This window comes from Dipodomys ordii, unplaced genomic scaffold (genome assembly GCF_000151885.1).
Source record: "Dipodomys ordii isolate 6190 unplaced genomic scaffold, Dord_2.0 Scaffold114, whole genome shotgun sequence".
In the NCBI taxonomy this organism is placed as follows: Eukaryota; Metazoa; Chordata; class Mammalia; order Rodentia; family Heteromyidae; genus Dipodomys; species Dipodomys ordii.
In genome coordinates, this window is record NW_012267330.1 from 141,969 (window position 1) to 165,918 (window position 23,950).

At 41.2% G+C, this 23,950-nt stretch overlaps 1 protein-coding gene across 1 annotated transcript in view; it reads left to right on the forward strand.

Annotated features, from left to right (window-relative positions):
• The window catches only part of Arhgef4 (Rho guanine nucleotide exchange factor (GEF) 4), a 104,102-nt gene that overhangs the window by 7,110 nt on the left and 73,042 nt on the right, over positions 1-23,950 (forward strand). Inside the window, exons 4-5 of the mRNA XM_013028809.1 lie at positions 18,245-18,520; positions 21,846-21,972. Of these exons, the coding sequence (XP_012884263.1) occupies positions 18,245-18,520; positions 21,846-21,972 (403 nt within the window). The remainder of the gene's footprint in view (positions 1-18,244; positions 18,521-21,845; positions 21,973-23,950) is intronic.

Here is a 23,950-nt window from a genome sequence, read left to right on the forward strand (position 1 = left end):
CCTTCTATCCCCTCACTGCTGGTCTTGATACCGGAGGAGGACTAAGTTAGACAGGAATTTTCAGTAGAGGAAAGGAAAAGTAAGAAGGCCAAATAAATTGCATAAGTTACTCTCTCAGAATGCTTCCCTCCCCATCCACAATGCAAGTGACCAACCTGTTGAAATTTACCAAACCAGCAAGGAAGAACTGACATTTCACTGTAATTTTCTTTCTTTTTTCCCTATACAAGTCAAGCCACTTGAATCTCTTTTCTATCAACTGTCTCCTTGTCTTCGTCTACTTTTTTTTTCTATGCCAATACTGGGCTTGAACTTAGGACCTGAGCACTGTCCCTTAGTTGTTGTTGTTGTTGTTTTTCATTCAAAGCTGGCACTCTACCACTTGAGCCACAGCTCCACTTCCAGCTTGTTGGTGACTAATTGGAGACAAGGGTCTGATGGGTTTTCCTGTCTGGGCTGGTTTCAAACCAGTCCTAAAAGCTCAGCCTACTGAGTAGCTAGGATTACAGGTATGAGCCATTTGTTCCTGATTTCTTTGTCCATTTTCTGTTGGGTGGTTGACACAAGTGTTTGTCAACCTAGCCCTCCAAAATTTCTCTGTGTCTTCCAGTACTTTATTGATATCTTAATTATATCTTAAATCAGATCCACTTGGACCTATTTTTTTCCTAAGGAGTAAAGTAGGAGTTATTGATACTTCTGGAATCTCAAAGAAAAGAAAGGGAGGGGGGAGGAAATAAACATGGAAAGAAGGAAGGAAAGAAGAGAAGAGAAGAGGGAAGAGATGAGATTTGTCCCCTAGCTCCCACTCAGGACCAGGTAGCAAGGTACAGCAGATCTGGGAGAGACATATAAGGGGTTTTCATGAGTCTGGCTTCCTGGGAAGAAAGGAGCCATCCCAAAATAACAGAAAGGAGTATACTCTCCACATTATGAAAGTATGTCTCCTATTGCTGTTCAGACAACACAGTATGGGTACAGAAGGCTGGGTTTGCAGAGTCTGCCAGGGACCACCACCTGGTCCATACTAGGAGCCCCATATTCCATGTGTTTATCGGTGCTGAGGGTGCCTCTGTCCAGGTCCCCCTTCTGCAGGTGTCTGCCATCCATGGCGCTCCAGCTGTGTGCCTCCTGATCCAGAGCACACCCACAGCCAGGGCAGCTGGCATGGGTGATAAGTACAAAGGAGAGAGCTGGGGCAGGAATGGCTTTCCAGCACTGACTCCTAGGACAGTGGAAAAAAGTAGAGACCATCAAATGTAATCAGACCCTCAGAGATTTGCTTCATCTTACTACACCTAGCTTTTCATCTTCAAAGGGTTTAAGTATTAACTGGAAAAATTTTCCCCATCTTGAATGTGTACTTTTTTTGTGTACTGAGGTTTGAACTTGCAAGGTACTGTCACTGGCCTCACTGCCAGCCCTTTTTGCGCTGGTTATTTTTCAGGTAGGATCTTGTTTTTTGCACATGCCAGCTTGAATACAATCCTATTTACACTTCCCTCCATATCTGGGATGGCAGGTGTGTATCACCATGACCAGTTTTTTCTGTTGACAGGTTGTCTCATGACTACATTTTTTTGCCTAGGCTGGCCTGGAGCTGGAGTCTTCCATGTCAATCTCCTGCATAGCTGGGTGACAGACATATATCACCACACCTAACAGTTGTGATGGAGATGGAGTCTTCCAAGCCTCTTTGTTCTCACTGACCTTCAACCCGATTTCTGGTGCTTGTCTGTGCTTGACTGTTACTTGTTTTTTTTCAAATTGTTATTTCTACAGCAAAATGTCAGACAGACTTGATACAGAAGGGAAAGGGTTCTCTCCATAACTCTGCAATCCTGGTCCATGAAGGGACGTGGTTAGAAGCTTAACTGACAAGTCACAGTTCTCCAGAGACAGAGACCCAGCAGCACACACAGCTGGGAGGAGAGTTGGTAATGGAATTGCTTGTGCAATCAAGGAAGCTGACAAGCCCTAGAGAAGATCAAGTGCAAGCAAGAAGCCCTGGGATGCTGGTAATGTGGCTGAGTCCACTTAGAAAGCCACAGCACCTGGAGAGCTGACAATCTAACTCTCAGTCTCAGCCAAAGGCCTGAGAAAGGAGTCAGGAAGGGCTGGTGTAAGTCTGACAGTCCAAAAACCTGAGACCACATCAAGGAATTCCTCCTCCTGTAATCCACTCAGGCTCATGTTCCAGCCTCCTCTAGAAAAATGTACACAGCTATACACAAAGTAACACTTTACCATATGTTGGTTTTCATCAATTTAACAGCTAAAATTGACTGTCACAGTATGTTGGTGGATATTAATATTCTCACACAGCTGGAACCTAGAAGGGAGTGACAATGTGGGGGTAATTCCTACTGTGTCACTCCATTGCTTTCTTGTTTGCTTGGTAATACAGCAGGAGCATACTTCTACCAATTTACTTACGTGGTACTCTAGACCTTGTGGACTACTTCATTTATGGACGATCTGTATTTCATGTTTTCCTTCTTGATGAGCACCGAGGTTACAGAAGGCTGCATATCGTCCTTAAACGCCTGCTCTCAGGTTTCAGTACTTTCACTTCTGTAGGCGGTTAAGACATTGCATAATCTAACTCTGCGTGTATTTTTAGTTGATTTCAGATTATTTTCTGTAGTGATAATGGCAGTTAACCCTGAAAAGCAGGATATGAATAACTATTTTCTGATATCTTTTCAGCTCTCGTTACCTATTGCCCTTTTAAATTTTGATTATCTGAAATACACAGAGAACTTGATTTAGAAATCAAAAGATACCAGATGTTATTAGGCAGGCACTGGTGGTTCACACCTGTAACCCTAGCTACTCAGGAGGCTGATCTGAGGATCACGGTTTTGAAGCCAGCCTGAGCAGGAAAGTCCATGAGACTCTTATTTCCAATAAACCACCAGAAAACTGAAAGTGGTGCTGTGGCTCTAGTGGTAGAGTACTAGCCTTGGGTTAAAGAGCTGAGGGACAGCGCCCAGGCCCAGAGTTCAAGCCCCACGACCAACAGTAAAAAAAAAAAAAAAAAATTAGATGTTAAGTAACTTTCAGGGTAAAAGTTAAAATGTAGTTAAAGAGATCACGCATTGTTTGAATAATTAAGGCTGCTAAATAGTAGTAATGTGTCCATGTGTAAGCCTACAGTACTCATTCGCCCACACACACACACATACACTGATGCAGAGAGACATTCCTGGAGGTTGTCCCTGTACTCAGGCGAGCCTTGTGTTGGAATGGGGGGAGGAGGAAGTCAGGCAAAACCCTGGACAACCCATATGTGTTTTGTTTTTTTAAGCAGTACACACTGTTGAGTATAAAACACCTAGCAATGGACCAGCTTGAAGCTGTGTCCAATAAATATTAGCTCTTGTTCCTCTTTCACTTATGCTTGCTTGCTTTTCCCATGCTAAGAATGGAACTCAGAGCCTGCAGCATGCTAGGCAAGTGATTTACACTGAGCCACAACCCCAGGCCCCCTGTTCCTCTCCTCTCAAATCTTACCAGAGAAAACAGATGCCTGATATACTTGCACAAGACACCAAGGACCAAATGCAGAAATACAGGGCAAGGGGTCAGGATGGTGACCCCGAGAAGACTTCTTCCATGGGCAGAGCCCCTGGCTGCCAAGGAGGGGAGGCTCCGTTTAGGAATAGCACCACTCCTTTTTATGGATACTCTGGGGATCAGGCTGCAGCTGTGGGATCAGAGGGAATTTCTTCCCTTCATGAAAGCTGTAAGGAAATACAGGTTTTTGTTTGTTTCTTTGTGATAGCACTGGAGCCTGGCCACTGTCGCTTAACTCTTGCCACTCAAAACTGGTACTTAACCATTTGAACCACAGCTCTACTGCTGGCTTTTTGGTTGTTAATTGGATATCAGAGTCTCAAAGTCTTTCCTGCCCAACTAGCTTCAAACACCAATCCTCAGATCCCAGCCTTTTTAGTAGCTAGGATTATAAGGCGTGAGCCCTGGCATCTGGCAGACACACAGTTCTTTGATTCCAATATCTCAAAATAGCCATTCTCAGTATCTTTGTAGATTTCTTCTAGCATTGTTTCTATAAGCAGGTTTTATAACCTGGCTGTGTTGCTTGTTCTATGTGTCCCTGCCTCCTCTTAACTCTAGCAAGGATTCATCCTGCTTATAGACCTTAGACAGCTCTTCTGTTTTCATTGTTATAAAAGTGGCCCAGCATCACACAGTACTCAATTTCTATCACTGGTTGATGGACTTGGGGGTGGCTGAGCCTGGGCCATGTGACCGTGCTCTGCCCCAGGATCCTGCGGCCACTTGGCCACGTGCCAGTGCACCTCTGAGGATGCATACCTTCAATGTTCTAGATGCGTCAGATTCGTTTTCCAAAGTGATCAAGTGATCATAAAAATTTGCTCATTCTTCGAGAGTTTCCATAATTCTTCTTGACATTGTGTGGGTGCTGTCTTTAGTTTCATGCTGCTAGGTGAGCATAGGCATCTCTACGTGATATCCTTCTTTTTTATTTTTCTGGCACTGGGGTTTAAATTCAGAGCTGCAAACTAGTAAAGGCCACACTACCAGCCTATTTTGCCCTAGTTATTTTGAGATAGCGTTTTGATTTTAGCCTAGACGAACACCTAGGACCACAATCCAGTTTCACAGCTGTAGCTGAGTTGACAAATGCAGGCCACCAGGCCCAGCTTCTTCTGTTGAGATAAAATCTGGCCTAAACCTGTGATCCTGCATATCTTACCCCCCACCTCTAGTAGCCTTTGAGGACTTAATTTGTATTTCCCTGATATCTAAAGCATTTGAGGCTTCTTTTTACATGCTCAAGGGGACTTTCTTTTCAGTACTAGACATTGAATCTTATGTGCAATAGTCAAGCCCTCTACCATGACCTATACCTCAGTGCCTCCTTATGGGCAGTATTGATAGAATACCTCTTCTCTTGTCACTTGTCTTCTTGTCTGTGGGTCACTTTTTTTTTTTTTTTTGGTCAGTCATGGGCTTGAACTCTGGACCTGGGCGGCACTGTCCCTGAGCTCTTCAGCTCAAGGCAAGTGTTCTACAACCTGAGCCACAGCGCCACTTCTGGTTTTCTGGGGGTTAATTGGAGATGAGTCTCACAGACTTTCCTGCCCAGGCAGGCTTCAAACCATGGTCCTCAGATCTCACGCTCCTGAGTAGCTAGGATTACAGACATGAGCTACTGGCACTGGACTTTGTGGGTTACTTTTTCTTACTGATTGTACATATTCTGGATGTGATCCAACAGATACCATTTCCCACTCTGCACAGCCTGTCTTTGTTCTTGAACCATAATTCTTCATGAACAGAACTTTTTAAAATTTTATTTTATTATTTTTAAGTAATTATACAAAAGATTTCAATTCAAGATGACAATTCATGAATACAATGCATCTTGATCAGTGTTGTTGCTTTCAACATTCTCCCCCATCTGTCCCAACCTTACCTGTCCCTTCAGTTTTCCTAATTCCATTTTCACATATATACATTGAATAGTATGATTGCACTCTCCCACCCTTCCTCTCTTCATTTGTCTCTCCCTCTCCCTTTGATACCACCTCCTCCCAACCCTGTCACCTCAAGTTCTACCTTCCTGGTATTTATTTGGTTAAGCTATACGATAGTTGTTCAAAGAAGAGACATCATTGGAATTTTCCTATGCATATACAATACTTTAGATAATATACAGCGCCCAGGCCCAGAGTTCAGGCCCCATGACCGACCCCCCCAAAAAAATAGATAATACACATCTGTGTTTGTATGAGCGCATGTGGTTCTGTATGTTGAGATATGTATATGTTGTGATCTATATTTACAAATTAGAGCTAACTTCTCCATATGAGCGAAAACATGCAACTATTTTTTCCAGATCCACTCATTGCTCTGCACATACTTCCTGATAGATGAGTAAAATGCATGTGTGTGTGTGTGCATGTGTGTGACATTTTCTTGTTCTTCTCATCTGGGTATCTGGGCAGTTTCCATAACTTGGCCATGGTGAATAGTGCCGCAATGAACATGGTTGTGCAAGTATTTTTATTGTATCCTGACTTGTAATCTTTTGGGTAAATGCCCAAGAGTGGTATTCCTGGGTCATAGGTAGTTCTATGATTTTGTTTGTTTGTCTTGAGAAATCTCCAGACTGCTTTCCACAGTGGTTGCACAAATTCACATTGCCACCAGTCCTACTTCTTAAGTTCCTTACTTCTTACTTCTTAAGTTTAATTTTGTCTAATGGTCGCACTTCTCCTTACCAGCTACAAGGTCATGAAAGAATATTCTGAATTACCTCTTCAAAGCTTTTAAGATCTTGCTTTTTAAGGCTAGGTCCCCAAACTTCCTGAAACTGGCCTTTGAGTTCCCAAGTTCTGCATCCATCTTGATCATTATGACTATACAGTAAGCTGGCAACATTCTCTTACTTCTGAGATCTTAGCATGTTGGTATGTGTTCGTATGACCAGACCCAGGGCAGCCCCAGGGTCTGAACGCTACCTTTGGCAGATTTCTTTCCTCTTCAATTCTAGTCTTAATAGCAGAAGGCCTTTGATTCCTGGGAAGCTGGGTCACATGCTTGGGTTTGTGCCTTTTAGGGTCTTAGGAAGGAGACTGAAATGAAGAGGGATCAGGATGTGAGTTCCTGTGGCTGAGTGAGAAGAATAAGAAGAAACTAGAAATGGTGAACAACTACAAATGCTTTTATTTCCCCCTCTCTTACCTCCTGACCCTGAACCTTAGAACGAGACCATAGAGACTCCATTTCTGTTTGGTTTAGCATCAACTTTAAGATGGTGCTGGTCTCTCACCCAGTGACATCAGTAAGCATAAATACAAGAATCGCAGTGCAGGGCACAGAAGACATCAATGGAGATTCTATCTCAAAATAAACAATATAGGGAGGGCTATCAGAGTGGCTCAGGTGGTAAACAGCCTGCCTTTGAATTCAAAGTCTAGTAATACTATTTTAAAAAAACAACACAGGAATGAAATCTAGCTAGCTACCTTCTTCTCCACCTTGGCCCTCTCAGACATCCACAAGTGCCCACGGTTCTGCCTCTACCTAGAGATTCCAGTGGCAGGAAATAGAGATTGGGAAGAGAATGTAACATGAATATTTTTTAGCCTTTACAAGTCTTTTTGTATTTTACAAGCACAGGCTCTAGAGTAGTAAACCAATTTTGAGGAAAAACTAAAATGGAAATACTCCTACGCTATAAGAATTAGGGCTTACCCTGTAGATCCTGTAATCAAGACAGGAGAATTGGGGAAGAATAGACACAGGTAAAAGGGGAAGGATGGCTAACACACACACACACACACACACACACACACACACACAAATAGACCCACATAAATGTACTCAGCTAGTTTTTGAGGGGGTTTTTTGGTGCCAGTGCTGGGGCTTGATATCTCTCACTAAGCTTGTATGCTCAAGGCTAGTGCTCTACCACTTTGAGCCACAGTACCATTTCCAACTTTTTGGTAGGTAGTTGGACGTAAGAGTGTTATGGACTTTCCTGATGGGGCTGGCTTTGAACTGCAATCCCCAGAGCTCAGCTTTCTGAGTAGCTAGGATTACAGGCATTAAACACTGATGCTGGACTTCCCTATTAGTTTTTCAATGATAATCTCTTTAACATAAATGCCAAGGTATTTGGACCCCTATAAACAACAAAAAACCTTTTACCTTCATTCAAAAATTAACTCTCAATGAATTACTACCCCTGATTTGTATATACGCATAATAATAACATGTTTAAACCTTGAGAAGACAATACAAGAGAAAACATCTGTATCTCCAGAATGGTAAAACTTCTGAGACAGGATATCAAAAGCACAACCATAAGTGGATGGTGGTTAAAGGAGACTTCACCATTAAAAATAAAAAATCTTACTCTGCAGAGACACTGGTAGGAGGATAAAAAGACAAACTATAGATTGGAGAATTTATTTGAAACCACAGATCCAACAACAGAGCTGTATCTGGACTATATAAAGAACACTTAAAAGTAAACAGTAAGAATAAAAACAATCTAGTTTAAAAAAGAACAAGCAAAAGACATTTTTACCAAAGAGGACATGGATAGCATATAAGCACATGAAGATTCAGCATTATTAACTTTCAAGAAAATGCAGTCTGAGTAACCATTATGAATAGATCATGGCAGCACAGCATGGGAAAGAATTCAGAGAAGTATATTCGGTATAGGTTTCTGGTGTGGGTGTGTGCACATGCCTGCATAAAGATAGGTCTGACAGTAGCTATGATAATAAATGAGTGCTTATCACATGACACAGATAACCCTACCCAGAGACTCTGAGGCACTTTTCTCAAGAAATTTAGTTTACCCAGAAACAAATATTTCTAGCACCTAGTTGGAAGCATCCCCAAAGTCCTTCTCTGAATGAAGGAATAAGCAAAATGGCCAGTCCATGCCATGAGTAGTGAGCTAAGCACTAGCAAATACTAAAGTATGACCCACAACATGGGTGAATCTCAAGGGCACTGTATTGAGTGGAAAGACATCCTAAATGTTACATAGTGTGTGATCCCATCACATTCTTGCAATCCTACAACTATGGAGATGAAGAACTATCAGTCACTGCTAGAGGTTGGGGGAGATAGGTGGAGTTCTACAACAGATCCTATGGTGGTGAGATTAGATATGGTGGAAGATTCTTAACCCAAAATCTATGATAAAACTACGTAGAACTAAACACCACACACACACACACACACACACACACACACACACAATGATCACAAAGCACACAGATTTTTTTCTTATAACTGCATGTTTATCAATAACCAAAAAGGAAATTAGAAAAGGAAACTATGTTGCTATCTGGATGGTTGCATGGAACTCATTCATTTCACCCATGTAAATAAGGACCCTGCATAGATGTCCTTGTAGAAATGCTTCTGGCATGTCTTAAGCACCCCTGTCTTTTTTGCTCTTTTTAAAAACAATCAAAATTACACATATACATGGTTATAAAAAAAAACAAGTACCAAGGTAATGAATTTTAAACTTTGAAGTTCATGCAGCACCTGGTATCTGGGGAAATAATGCAGGTGTGAATCAACTGTTTAGGGGTGGAGAGTCTATGCTCCTAACAAGCTTGGGCTCAGGTGTGAAGCTTCGATATGACCTCTTCTCATGGGCTTGAGCTATGGCAGTGTTAGGGAAGTCTAGGGTAAGAAACAGCAGCCATCTCCCCTCCACCCCACACACAGACAAGTTGGAATAATTTGAACTGACATTTTAATCATCTTATCACCCTTATACAAGTACTGAGATTGAACTCAGGACTTCACAGTCTCATTTAACTTTTTATGCTCAAGGCTGGCACTCTGCCACTTGAGTCACACCTCTATTTTAGCTTTTTGCTGGAGATAAAGTCTCATAGACTACCGGGCAGGTGGCTCATGCCTGTTATCCTAGCTACTCAGGAGGCTCAGATCTGAAGGTTATGGTTCAAATCCACCCTGAATAAGAAAGTCCATGAAACTTTTAATGAACTTCTAATTAACCACCAATACACACACACACACACACACACACACACACACACACATGCACGCACACACACACAAGTGTCACAGACATTTCTACACAAGCTGGCTCCAAATCTTGATTCTCAGATCCTAGCCTCCTGAGTAACTAGGATTACAGGCATTATCCATGGCCACCTAGCTAGTGATATTCTAAACTATTATCTGTTAGCTTTTCTATTGTGGTAGCTGAAGATTTGACATCTTGCACCCATCCCAGAATGCCCTGTCTCACCCTTGTCCTATCAATTTTCCTAGTATATATAGTTAATCAGTGTATAGATAGTTATATCATTAGGTGTATAATATGTATGAATTTTTTTCAACTCTAGAAGCATTTGTCTCTTGATTTTTTTTCAGATTCTTACTATTATTTTTGTGTGTATGGCAGTCCTGGGACTTGAACTCAGAGCCTGGGAGCTGTCCTTGAGCTTTTATGTTCAAGGCTAGCACTCTCCCACTTGAGCCACAGCTCCACATCCAGCTTTTTTTATGCTTATTTGAAGATAAGAGTCTCATGGGCTTTTCTACCTGGGCTGATTTCAAACCTTGATCATCAGATCTCAGCCTCCTAAGTAGCTAGGATTACAGGTGTGAACCACCAGTGTGAGTTTGTTATCAGTTATATAAAATGCTAAACATTCTAAGTGCCTCTGTAGTCTGGATACACCCAGCCTTCTACACCCAGACCTTTTCTGGGTGTCTTATGGGCTTGCTCATTTCCTTTCTTCCTTTCCTCTGGGACTCCTGCAAGTAATTTGTGCTTGCTGGACAGGTGCTCTAATGTTCTTATCTTTTCAATATTCCAGTACTTTATCTTTTTATTTTTTTTCTGCAAATCCTGGGGCTTGAAGTCAGCCTGGATGTTGTTCCTGAGCTTTTTTACTCAAGTCTCGTGCCCTACCACTTGAGCCACGACTCTACTTTCAGCTTTTTGGTGCTATTCTGAAATAAGAATCTTACTGGCTTTCCTGCCCTGGCTAACTTCAAACCTCCATCTCCAGATCTCAAGCCTCCTAAGTAGCTAGGATAATAGTGTGAGCCACTGATACTCAGGCTCTTCATCTTTTTGTTTGAGCTTTGGAATGGAAAATATTAATTTTCTTTTCAATTTTTGATTAATTGTTGTTGGTGTTCACTTTTCTGTAATTTTTTGCTATAACTAAAATATAGATTTTTTTCTGATTGTGTGGATAATGCACCATCATTATAAGGAACTCTACATTCATACAAATACGGACAATTTAAAATTTTTCTGGGACTTCTAACACCTTCTGGTATCCAGAGTAACAATTTGGTGACATACATGCTCAAACAAAACCTTATACAAAATTTGATAAACAGGTCACTCTCATATTGTCTTTGTCATAAATGCTTAATAATGTCTTTATAACCAGTTCCTACAAGTAGTGAACAGCTCTGTATTTTATCCATATTCTAATAATAACACACAGATAAACATGTTTGCATACATGTACCCTCACACACACCCTTCCCTGTGTGCATTGTTACCATTTAACATATATGGAATCTCTTTTAGGCACTTGTACTTTTATGTGATGGCTTCATCATAGCCTATACTGTGAATGTATCATAGTTTACTGCTTCTCTCATGTTCTTATAGTCCTGGCAACTACAAACATAGAAAGTATTGATCTAGTGAAAATCATTTTGTATATAGACCACTTTTTAATTGATAATGTCTTGGGTGAAATTGCTGATTAAAGTTGAAATCTTTTTTAGATATTAGTAGATTCCAGAATGCCTTCCAAAAAACTACAGTATTTTATATTGCTAGTAGCATTTATGTTTCTCCACATCTCTATCAGTAAATAACTATTCTAATTTACTAATTTTGGGATTTTGTTTTATTTGCTTGTTTGTTTGTTTGTTGGCCCCTTGTGGGGCCTGAACTCTGGGCCTGGGTGATGTCTCTCAGCTCTTCCCCTCAGAGCTAGTGCTCTACCACTTGAGTCACAGTGCCACTTCCGGCTTCTTCTGCGTATGTGGTGCTGAGGAATTGAACCCGGGGCCTCATGCATGCAAGGCAAGCACTCTACCACCAAGCTACCTTCCCAGCCCCCAGGGATTTTGTTTTTGTTATTTTAAATTTGTTTTGTAATTTTTAAATAGGTTTTTATTATGAAAATACTGTACAGAGGGGTTACAGTTACATGAGCATGGTAATGAGTACATTTCTTATCAAGCATTGTTGCCTCCTCCTTTGTTTTTCTCCTACCATCCCTTCCCTCCCACCTACACAACTACACTCCGGCCCCTACCCCCCTCCACCTAAATTGTAAAGTTTGTTTTTCAACATAGTGTCTTGTACATCTCATTGTTATAATGGGTCAACCTGTATCCCTATTTAAACATTTTGTTTTTTCCCTTCTCCTCCCCAAATGATACCGACATCAAATACAGTGAAAATAGGGGTTATACTGTGGGGGAGGAATATGCAAAGCAACAAAAAAATCACATGGTACCTTATAAATACATTAGAAACAATAGCAAGAAAGAAAAAACCACTTGTGTCCCTATTTAGGGGTTCATTTCACTTAACTTCATCTTTTTTTGGGGGGGAGGGGTCCAGTCATGGGGCCTGAACTATGGGCCTGGGCGCTGTCCCTCAGCTCTTCAGCTCAAGGCTAGCACTCTACCACTTGAGTCATAGCTCCACTTCCAGCTTTTTTTCTTTTTGCTTATGTGGTGCTGAGGAATCGAGCCCAGGGCCTCATGCATGCAAGACAAGCACTCTACCACTGAGCCACCTTCCCAGACCCTTAACTTCATCTTACCTGGTCATATGTACAGCTTTTGACCTTTTCTGCTTGTCCCAGATATATACTAGTTATTGCAAATAAGGGAAACCATGGGACCTATGTTTCTTTGGGCTTGGCTTACTTCACTTAATATAATTTTTTCCAAGTCTTTCCATTTCCTAACAAATGGGACAATGTCATTCATTCTGATGGAGGCATAGAATTCCATTGTGTATATATACCACATTTTCTTGATCCATTCATCTACTGAGGGGCATCTGGGTTGGTTCCAGATCTTAGCTATAGTAAATAATGCTGCAATAAGCATAGTTGTGCTGGTAGCTTTAGTGTGGTCTTGTTTGTAAACATTTGGGTAAAAGCCCAAAAGTGGAATTGCTGGGTTATAGGGGAGCTCTATATGGAGTCTTTTGAGGAACCTCCATACTACTTTCCAAAGTGGTTGAACAAGTTTACACTCCCACCAACAATGAAGTAAGGTTCCCTTCTGCCCACATCCCCTCCAGCATCTGTTGTTGTTAGAGTTCTTGATTTTTGCCATTCTAATTGGGGTGAGATGGTATCTTAATGTTGTTTTGATTTGCATTTCTTTTATGGCTAGGGAGGTTGAGCATTTCTTCATGTTTCTATTGGCCATCCTTCTTTCTTCTTCAGAGGAGTTTCTCTTTAATTCTTTAGCCCACTTATTAATTGGGCAGTTGTTTCTTTGAGGATTTGTTGTTGGGGGATTTAATTTTTTGAGTTCCAAGTATATTTTAGATATGAGACCCTTGTCCATTGTATGGCTAGTGAAGATCTTCTCTCAATCTGTAGACTTTCTATTGATCTTGCTAGCTATGTCCTTTGCCATGCAGAAGCTCTGCAACTTCATGCATTGTTAGCATACATGTGCATGAGTTGATTTAAACAGATTGCTTAACTTAAATTTAAAATTATTGATAGATTTATAGGAAGTATAGGAAGTGGTCAAAATAATACACATTAACCCCAATTAACCCTTCCCCTAGATTCCCCCAAAGGAGCCATGTTCCTTAATTATAAAGCAATAACAAAGCCAACGTGTTGACAGCAATAGAATGCATGCACGTATTCTTCATCTGAAATGCTGGGAACCAGTGCTGGGTGAACCAACACTGGGGGTTGGACCATGTGTTTATGCATAATGAGACCTCTTGGTTGCAGGCTTCAAGTCTAACCACAGCATTCATGTAGATTACATATGCCTTTAAATAGCCTGAAGTTGTTTTACAAAGTATTGTTAGGGTATTTTGACTGTGACCTATCTCATGATGTCATTTTCCATTATGGTGTCATGTCAGTGCTCAGTACGTTTGAGATTTTGGAACTTTTTGGACAAGATTTCAGCCTGTATCTACACTACTGATGTTTTACCTCACACACTAATTCATGTAACAAAGAACATAAGCAAGGCATAGTTCCCCTGCCCTTGTACCAACAGCTCTCAATGTCACACCCTGTTCCCCTCCTCACCCATTCTCACCTTCTGCACTGTTTCTGGTGTCCAAAATGAGGAAACTGCATTATTAAATACTTAGTGGCCAGAAGGGTGTGACACGATATTTTTAAGTGAATTTTTTTAAAGAAAACATTGTTAACTCCGAATCTTCCATCTAGTGAAAACAGTCTCCAAGAATAAAGGGAATCTAAGACATTTCCAGAGGCAGGAAATGAGAGGATTGTTACTAGCAATAAATGTGAGGAATTGTTACCACAAGAAGAGCCAGAGGAAATTTTGAAATGAAAGAAATGAGAACAGAAAGAATCTTACAGTAAACATCAGGAAAGAACAGAGACCAGTGAAAAGGGTGAAATGTGGGCACACACAAGAGACAGTCCTTCTTGATATTTTTCAATTGTGTTTTATGTTGAAGCAAAAATTATTGCATTATCAGATGTGGTTATCAAGATATACCAAGGAATGATTGAAGACATATTATAAACAGGAAGAAAAGAAGGGATTTAAGTGGAAGTAAAGATTCTGAACTTCATTCAACTAAAGAAAATGTCTACTCTAGTAATATGCAGTAAAGTTTATATATATATATATATATATATATAGTTTATTGCTTGAAACAGCCACTTAAGATTTATTAAAAGGTACACATTCAAATATACTATAGGTACATTAAAATGGAATTCTAAAAGTGATAGGACTTCAGAAAAAAGAAAAGACAAATGATAAATAGAAAAAAATATATAAGCCCTAATGCATGAAAAATTCTTTAACCATCAATGACAAATAGACCAATTAAAAATGGTGATGGGAATCATGTCATTAAAAACTTGCCCAACTATATGTTGCCTATAAGAAAGTCTTTTCAAATTTGCACAAACCGTTGGAAAGTAACAGAATAGAAAAGACATGTCATGCAAACATGACAAAAGATAAATAAAACTAACAAACCTCAAGCCAGAAAGAGAAAAAGAGACATGAAACAATTTCCTAATGTGTGGAATGAAACAGAAATAGTGCTACAGACAGCGAAAGGACAAAAAGCAGTGTTCTACATAATACTAGCTAGCAGAATTCAACAAAATATTGAAACTATATACCAGAGCCAACTGGAACTTATTTACCATTCAAAAGCAGGCCCAGTGTCTAAAAGCCAGTCAGTGGGGTACATATATTAATAGGTCAAAGAAAAATCCCTTGATCAAACTGATGCAGGCAAAGTATTTCACAAACAAAAATATTTTGGTTTTCCCTAATAATGAAGGTGTGCTCTTCTCATTTTAAAAACATTTTCTATGTCTTTTGATTTTAGAAGTTGGATTGTGAAACTTCTCTATGTACATATCTTTGGGTTTATTCAATTTGGGGTTTGTTCAGCTTCTTAAGTCTGTGGATTTACGTCTGACATCTAATTTGGGAATTTTGAGCCTTATTATTTTTTTTATAATGTAGCCTCTTCCTTTACTTTCCCTTCATCTCCCATCCCATCCCTGCCCACAAGTTACATAAGTTTTCCACATAGTGTATACTAAATAGCATGATTGCTTTTGTTCACCCTTCTACCCTCCCTTTCTGGATCCCCCTTTTATATGCCCAGAAGAAAAAAACTTAAAGTAAAAACCAACACCACTACTTCCACCATCACAAACTAATAATAACAACAAAAAGGTGTTTCTATTTCCCAGAGTTTTGTTTTAATAAATAGTATTTTCAGTGTCCAGAGAAGTTACATCTTTATGTTTCTTCCCTAAGGGTGACTTCCTTTAATCTGGCTTTGTATGTGAATGCTTGGAGTCCTGTATAGTTATCATGATCACTTACATTTTAGATCTAGTTTCCACATATGAGAGAAGACGTGTTTTGTTTTTCTTTCTGAGTTTGGCTTACCTCATTTATGATTTGTTCTAAGTCCATCATTTCTCTGATAATGACATAATCTTATTTTTTTCTAATGAGTAAGTAAAATTCATTGTGTACATGTACCATATTTTCTTGAATCTTCACTTGTCTGTTAGAGGGTATCTGGGCTGTTTCTATAACTTGGCTATTGTGCATAGTACAGCATTAACAAACCTAACTTGAACATGGATGTGCAAATGTCTTTATTTGTAATGATCTGGGTAGATGCCCAGAAGTAGTATGGCTGGGTCATAGAGAAGTGCTATATTGAGTTTTTTTAGGAACCTCCAAACCCCTTCCAGAATGGTTATACTTCAGTCTCACCAACAGGGCAATATGGTACCTTTTCCCCCACGTCCCTGCCAGCATTGGTTGTTATTTGAACTCTTGATGGTGGACAATATAACAGGGGTGAGATGGAATTTAAGCCTTAAATTTTAAAACATGTTTTAAAATGTCAATCAGTTTTTGCCACTCCTTAGTCCAGTTTGACTTAGTCTAGTGTTTGACTTTTCTTTGTTAAGTCACAGACCCCTGATAGCTCAAGTTCATATCTCCTGTGAGCCATCTATTGAACTTTTTTATTTCAGTTATTATGTTATCCAGTTCTATAATCTCCATTTAGTTGTTCTTTGTATATTCAATTTCTTTTTTAAGGTTTTCTGAAAATTTTTCATTTACCTCAAGCTGATTGTATTTTTTTGGTCAGTCGTGGGGCCTGAACTCTGGCCCTGGGCACTGTCCCTCAGCTCTTCAGCTCAAGGCTAGCGCTCTACCACATGAACCACAGCACCAATTCTGGCTTTTTCTGCTTATGTGGTGCTGAGGAATCAAACCCAGGGCCTCATACATACAAGGCAAGCACTCTACCACTGAGCTACCTTCCCAGACCCTGATTTGTATTGTTTTTGAAGCATTTTTATGATGGATGCTTTATAAAGTATTTGTCTCATGTATATCTAGCTAGTTGTTGGCATCTACTGACTATTGACTATTTCTTTAAGTTAAGAGTTTTCCAGTTTTTGGTATGATGAGTATGTTTCTGTATTATTTGGGTTATTGGAGTTGTGTGTTATTTAAACCACCAGACATGACTCTAGTGGAGCAAGGTAAAAAAAAATCACTTCATTACTGACAGTTTGGGGACAAATCCCACCTTTTTGGGCCTCCGTTGGCTCCCTAATGTGGGGATGATGTCTTTCATCTGCAGGCATGGATAGGAGCTAAGGCTCTCCATTGATACCACCCTGGTATGGAAGGAAGTTTAAAAAAAACTCAAAAGTATTAAACTATAATTGTCATGACTGACTGAAGAAATATAAATGCTACTAGCAGTATGAAATATTACAGCCTTTTTGCAAAGCAATCTTGAAGCTATTAAAATCTGATAACCAAATAAAAGTTTTTAAAAATCTGATACTATGAGATCAGGAGACCTCCTCTTCTTCCTTCTACTTTCCATTGTGTGGTCTGTGTGTGTGTGTGTGTGTGTGTGTGTGTGTGTGTGTGTGTGTGTGTGTGGTGAGTGTGGGGTAGGGGTGTGTGAGTGTGTGTGTGTGTGTGTGTGTGTGTGTGTGTGTGTGGTGAGTGTGGGGTAGGGGTGTATGTATATGTTTGTGTGTGTGTATGCATGTTACCAGGAAGGAACTCCTGTTAGAGTGGAATGGGGTATAGATAGGATACCTGGAAAGAAAAGGGTTTTTGTCTTCCAGTGGCTATCAGTAGATTCCACAGAACAGAGACACTGGAAATATGGGCCCAGAGCCTTGCTGTTCTGCTAGTGTGGGAAGGTTTTGTTTTGAAATGCTTAGGTGGCCATGTGCTAGCTATGAGCTGGGGTAGTATCGGCAGCTCGAGGACTAGGGCTGTACACATACTTAGTCCAATGTCTCTATCAAACAAGCCTAAGTACTCAATGCCCAGAATGTGTTCCTGCTTTAACTCTGTTCTCATGGGGCATTGAGTAAGCAAGAGCTTTGATCACAACTACTGGCCTTAAAGTATTTTTAATAAAACCAGGTGCTGATATCTCATGCCTGTAATCCTAACTACTAAGAAGGATAAGATTGGAGGATGAGATTCTGAAGCCAGCCTGAACAGAAAAGTCCAGTCAGACTCCATCTCCAAAAGAAGCCAGTCTGGAAGCATGGCTCAAAGAGAGCCAGTTTAGCACACACGAGGACCTGCCTTTAAACTCCAGCATGACCAATACTTACAAGACTATAGAGCAGGCAATATTCAGTCATGACTTCTTTCAATATTAAATCTTTGATCAAAGTAGAAGAGTGGATTTTTCAAAGGCTTATAAATAGATATTTTAAAAGAAACAAGATTTTTGTTTCTTGTCTATTTGCCTTTTTCAAAATTACTGTCAACTTAGTATTGCATTTGTACTTAAAGGATTACACAAAACAATAGTAATGCTCTCTCCACAAGAAGCTGGGCAGAGGAAGAACAGCAACCTCAGTGTGTCTCCCCTCCCTCTGACCTCTGGTGCATTCCCTTTGCTTTCCAGAGCCTCGTGCCCTGGGGAGGACCGCCAGGCCACAGATCAAGCTGCCTCCATGGTCAGAAGGCTTGTCACACAGAGCCAGCTCAGAGGCTCTTCTCCACCACTTTTGCCGAGCATGTCCCCAGGGAGGCAGCTTCACAGCCCAGGCAGTTTTCTCAGCTCTTGCAGGCCAGTGTGGATGACCTGTGGCTGGAGAAGATGCAGAGAAGGAAGCTGGAGACTCAGGCACAGGCTGGAGGCAAGATACACACCAAGACTGCACACGTGGATCGAGGACAGGTGAGCCACTCACGGGCCAGCCGCTTTCCAACTTGACCTGTTGCCCTCTTGTCTTCTGCAGGTGGCTGCCATGTCCTCACTGTGTCCCGTGCTGGCACTCGCCATGCGTGGGCCCAGGATTGCAGCACACAAAGTAACTTACTGGGTTATTAGAATCACAGGTGTGAGAAATTGTCTGATACCTGCCAGTTTCTGCAACCTTACAATCTTGCTGTTGGCATCTGTTGTCTTTTCCCCTTGTAAGTTATGGAGATTCTCACAAGTCATTTTTGGTTCTATCTTGGCATTTTGAATACTAGGTCACAAAACTCTAGGCCTCGTTCCATTCCTGTAGAGAATAGAATGACTGGGATTTTTAGGTGACTGACTCCGTGATGGTCAGGCCACAAGTTCTTGCTGAACACAGTGCTGCTGTTGTCAGCTTGGGTTTCTAGAACCATTTAGGCAGTGTGGCACAGTCAGTGGCCAGTCGGACCTGCAGAATGTCCAGTCAGGTCTACTCAGGCACAGTTTGGGGAATCCTGGCGGACTCGCATGGTGCTGTGGGATCACTTTCTTGGTTCCTTTTTTCTTTTATATAGTACTAAGGATTGAACCTCAGGATTGCACTTCCTAGGCAGGTCCCCAGATATTTGTGCTACATATGCAGCCCTTTTGTTACCACTTTCTTTTTCAGATAGAGTGTTTCACTAACTTTGCCTAAGGTGCCTTTGAACCTGAGATCTTCTGCCTCCACCTCCCAAGTCCTTGAGACCCAGATGTGCACCATAGTAATACCTCATGAATAAATTTTCATTTCTTTCTTCCCTGCTCCCATTACTGGAAACTGAATAAACCCAGGGCCTTATGCTTGCCAGGCACGCACTCTATCACTGGATTGTACGCTAGCAGCAGGTCACATCTTTAATATTCCCCTTTATACATTGTTCCAAGACACTTCCTGTTTTTCAGGAGCCCTCTCCTCTCTGGTCTTTGTACTTGTTATCTGGCCTTTCATTTTCCCCCTCTGACACTTCAACTGTATCTGCTTCTGAGCCAAGTGACAGGGGGATGAAGAAAACCAAAAACAGAGACAATCCCCCAAAACTACTCCCCTCTGTGGCCTCTAGTCAGAGATGAATTCTCTCCCTTGGAGTTTGAGTGTCTACTTGGCCACCATTGGTATTACTGCAGTGGTATTCCACTGGAGTTGGGAGACAAGATCACCAAACCCCAGGATTTCCCCTCTTCCCTCACACCTGCAGGGAGCCCTTTCCCTATTCTGGGCAAAGAGGGCTTCTTTAGAGGTTGTTTTGTCCCTACCCAGCTCTAAGCTGCTATTTTGTTCAGATGTGTCATACCTCTGGATGAACAAAACAGAAAACTCACCACAGGATTAAGGCAACCTTCAAATCCTGTATACTTATCGGGGCACAGATGGCACATGCCTTTAATTCTAGTAAGGTCCTGAATCAGAAAATCAAAGAATCAGGGTTCAAAACCAGCCTAGGTTGGAAAGTCCTTGAGACTCTTTTTCTCCAATGAACCACCAAAAAGTCAGAAGTGGAGCTGTGGCTCCAGTGGTAGCATTAGCCTTAAACAAAAGAAGCTCAGGGACAATGCCCAGGCCCTGAGTTCAAGCCCCAGTTAAAAAAAATATATCTAGTGTCCTTCCAATGGTGTTCTCCCACCCTGATTTGATTCAGGACTGAGAATTCTCAGCATAAACCCATTCTCAGGATTGGCTGGGGCTCAACTCTACAGGCTTCTTTTTGTTGAAACTCAGGGTTTCTGTAGAGGTGAGAAGGGGATCTGATTGAAGTGTTCATAAGCAGGCAATTATTTCATCTTAGTACACTTCCTAAACTGTCTTATCTGGTCAGTATCTGAGGCCTCAAACAAAAGGACAGGTGTCTGGAATTTTTCCTGCAAGAAACACGGGACTAGAGTGAGTTTAAATGGGGGGAGAGGGGTTGAACTTATGGCAAACCTGGCTTGGCAGAGTTGAGAATGGGGCTGACAACTAAGTGCCAACTCCTGCTCCTGGCCTGTGCTGCTCCTTCCCCAGCTCTGGCTGGCAACCCCCCCCCAAAGACACTGAACTCCACCTTATAGTCTCTACAATCTTTCTTTACAAAAAGCATTCATATATTTTTGCCAGTCCTGGGACTTGAACTCAGGACCTGGGCACTGTCCCTGAGCCTCTTTTTGCTCAAAGCTAGCACTCTACCACTTGAGCCACAGCACCACTTCTGCCTTTTTCTGTTTATGGGGTACTGAAGAATCAAATCCAGGGCTTCATGCATGCTAGGCAAGTACTCTACCACGGAGCCACATCCCCAGCCCCCAAAGCATTCATATTTAAGGACACTGTGTCCTTCCAAACACACCTTCAGTTGCATGACAGTTTTAGTATGTGATTTTTTTATAATCTTGTTGGTTCTTGTTTCTTCCTAATTCACACTGTGATTTCCTCTTTGGCCCATTCATGTCTAGTTTCTATTAAATTGCATCATGAGAGTGTGGTCTGTGTCCTTCCCTAGTCTACCTGCTATAGTCTACTTTCTGGTATTACACTAGCTGATCCATGCATCTGCCCAAGGTTTTCAGATACAGATTTCAGACAGGATAGAGTAGCTACCCACCTTAATCCTTGTTTACATATTTGCATTTCACTCAGTAATGGAAAAAAGTACTCTAAGTATGATTGTTTGATAGTATAAGGAACCCCAAAGCACAACAGAAAAGAACAAGCATTTATTTGAACACTTACAATATTTTTAATTAATTGAACCTTACCAGGTAGCCAAAAATGGGGAGGTCCAAGTTTAACAATGGATAGCGAGAGTAAAAAAGTACCTCTTACTTTCCAAGACCCACACAACATTGGTCCTTACTTACTATCTGAAGATCAATGTTGGTCTCATAATTATGAGGCTTTTGCATTACATTTTCATTAAATTCTCCCCTACAGAATATCCTCTGTAAAATATTCCTTAGCTAAACCTAAGTTTTGCTTTGGGGGAAGTTGGCTGTGTCTGGCAGACCATCTGGGGAGATTTGGCACCAGAAGCCTTCTCCACAGTTCTCTTTTCACATGGTTGAATAGCAGCCTGTATTGTGCGCTAGGATTGCACATCTAACCATGGATTGTGCATGCTGCAAGTCAGGAGCAGTTCCCCTTTGAGGTTTTTGTGTAGACTGTAAGCCCTGGAGATGTCTGCACATTGGCTGTTCATTCTACTCACTGAAAGCATCTTAGACAACAAGACTCATTAGGAAGTGGTGAAGACAGCCTGTCCTCTGTTGGTTTCATCTCCTCTCTGCCTTTCTCCTCCTCCCCCAGCACTGGAGGAAGATGAGCATCACCTCTCCAGAATCTCTATGTCTACCTCGAAGAAACCATCAGCTTTCCCAGAGTGCCCCGACTGGACTGAACCACACAGGCTGGTCAGAGCACATACCCAACACCGGTGAGCCATGTGCCTATCCTGTTTTAGAGCCAAGTGTCCTGACAAGAAGGAAGAAAGGGAGTGTTTGGGGTTAGTGCCCACTTGTCTGAGAGAAGCAACTTAAAGATGAGGGAGAGTGAATCACCTTGCCCTTTTACTTAGGAAGGAATGCCTGGTACCCAGACAGAGGGATGGAGTCCAAGACTGGTTCCCCTAATTACACTAAGCAGGGTGACTGACTCAACTTGGTCTTGTAATAGGATATAACTCGCAGAAGTATAATCACCAGAGTTGACTCTGATCTAGTGATGGAATCTGAGGGCTTTCTCTTCTTCCTGGACTTTTTGGCAGCCTTTGAGTTTCCATCCCAGCCCTATAGCAAATAGTATTGCATCACATATTTGCCTGCACAAGGCCTGGCTTCTTGTGCCTGAAGAAAATTGGTGGGGTTAGGAGCTTGAATTAGCCAGGTGATTTGTTGTTTCCTGTCAGCAGATGTTCATGTTGGAGTTGCATGGTAACATGGACTGTATTCTTTTTTGTATATATTTTTATTGAAAAATACTGTACAGAGGGCTAACAGTTACATGAGTAAGTTAATGAGTACATTTCCTATGGAGCATTGTTACCTCCTCCTTTGTATTCTTTCCTATGTAAAGTGGTGATCTTAAACTAAACAATAAGCAAAGTTTGACAATTGCTGAAAAGAATCATTTCTGGAAGAAAGACATTTTCTCATATGACCCTCTTATTAAGTTTTAAAATTACCTAGAGATTTTTGGAAGAAACAGACATGATAAAGAGTAGTATTTTTCTGGAGATAACCAGCCCCAAGGCTTGTGACCCATGTCAGCACCTTCTTGAAGTTGGAATTTAGGGCAAAAATCTCTTTCTGGGCATCCTGATTAGACAAAGTTTGGCCACCTGTCCCTATACACTACTTAAAGAGATAAGCATTGTTGAACAAAGAAAGGAGGTTTAATCAAACATAGTTATGTTGGGAAAACAAAGGGACTTGGTAACCAAAACTTGTCTTCTGGGTATTTGAAAAAATATTAAGATTTAGTAGGAGAAGAGTTGGGGGTAGAAGATAAGAAGGTATGCAATAGTTAAAACAGTCCTGGTTTATAATTATCTCCATCTTTGTCTCTGGAGGAGTTCTGGAATTATCACTTTCCCATTGAAACAGAACAGGAATGAGGTACATCTCCTGAGTTTCAAGCTATTTGCTTTCAAATGTTAAGAGGAAGGAAGGCACTGCCATCTTGAGGGGTTGTTTGCCTCCTACCCAAGATACTTATCAATCAGGCCTCTGTTTTTTGGAGCTCAAAATTATTATGAATGACTTCCACAGAGAATAGCTTAGATCAAAAGGCACAGATACCAAGATGAAGGCTTTTTGTTAACACACAGGGTCCAGCAAAGGCATCTTTTAGGTTGCTTCTTACATTTTCACATATTCAGAGCATCATGGTCAGAGCATTAGTTAAACTCGTGGGCAATGAAATGATTGCAAAATGAGAAATTCTAAGGCCCCGGTGACATATGTCCTCAGCACAGTCACGCAATGACAGGCCTCCAGGTGTGGTCACACTTGGTGTGGAGTAAAAGGTTAGGCCCACCCTCCATTTCTCTGTCAATGATGACTTCCATCACGGCAGTAACACTACATCCTGTCTCCTATCTCATAAGGCAGGTGAGAGACCAGGATGTGTTTCTGTGTGTCACTTGGGTAAGTTTTCTTTTCTTTCCTTAGTTACTGCTTGACACTACCTGCTGTGTGCCAGACTTGTGAGATTTCTGTTTTATACGTAGTAAGTTTCTGCTTTCTATCCACAAAGCTTTTGGTGTTTTATCCCTTTTTTTTAATTTAATTTTATTTGATTTGTGAACATACTGTACAGAGGGGTTACAATTACATGGGCAGGATAATGCGTACATTTCTTACCAAGCACTGCAGCCTCCTCCTTTGGTTTACCCTTCACATCCCTTCCCAGCC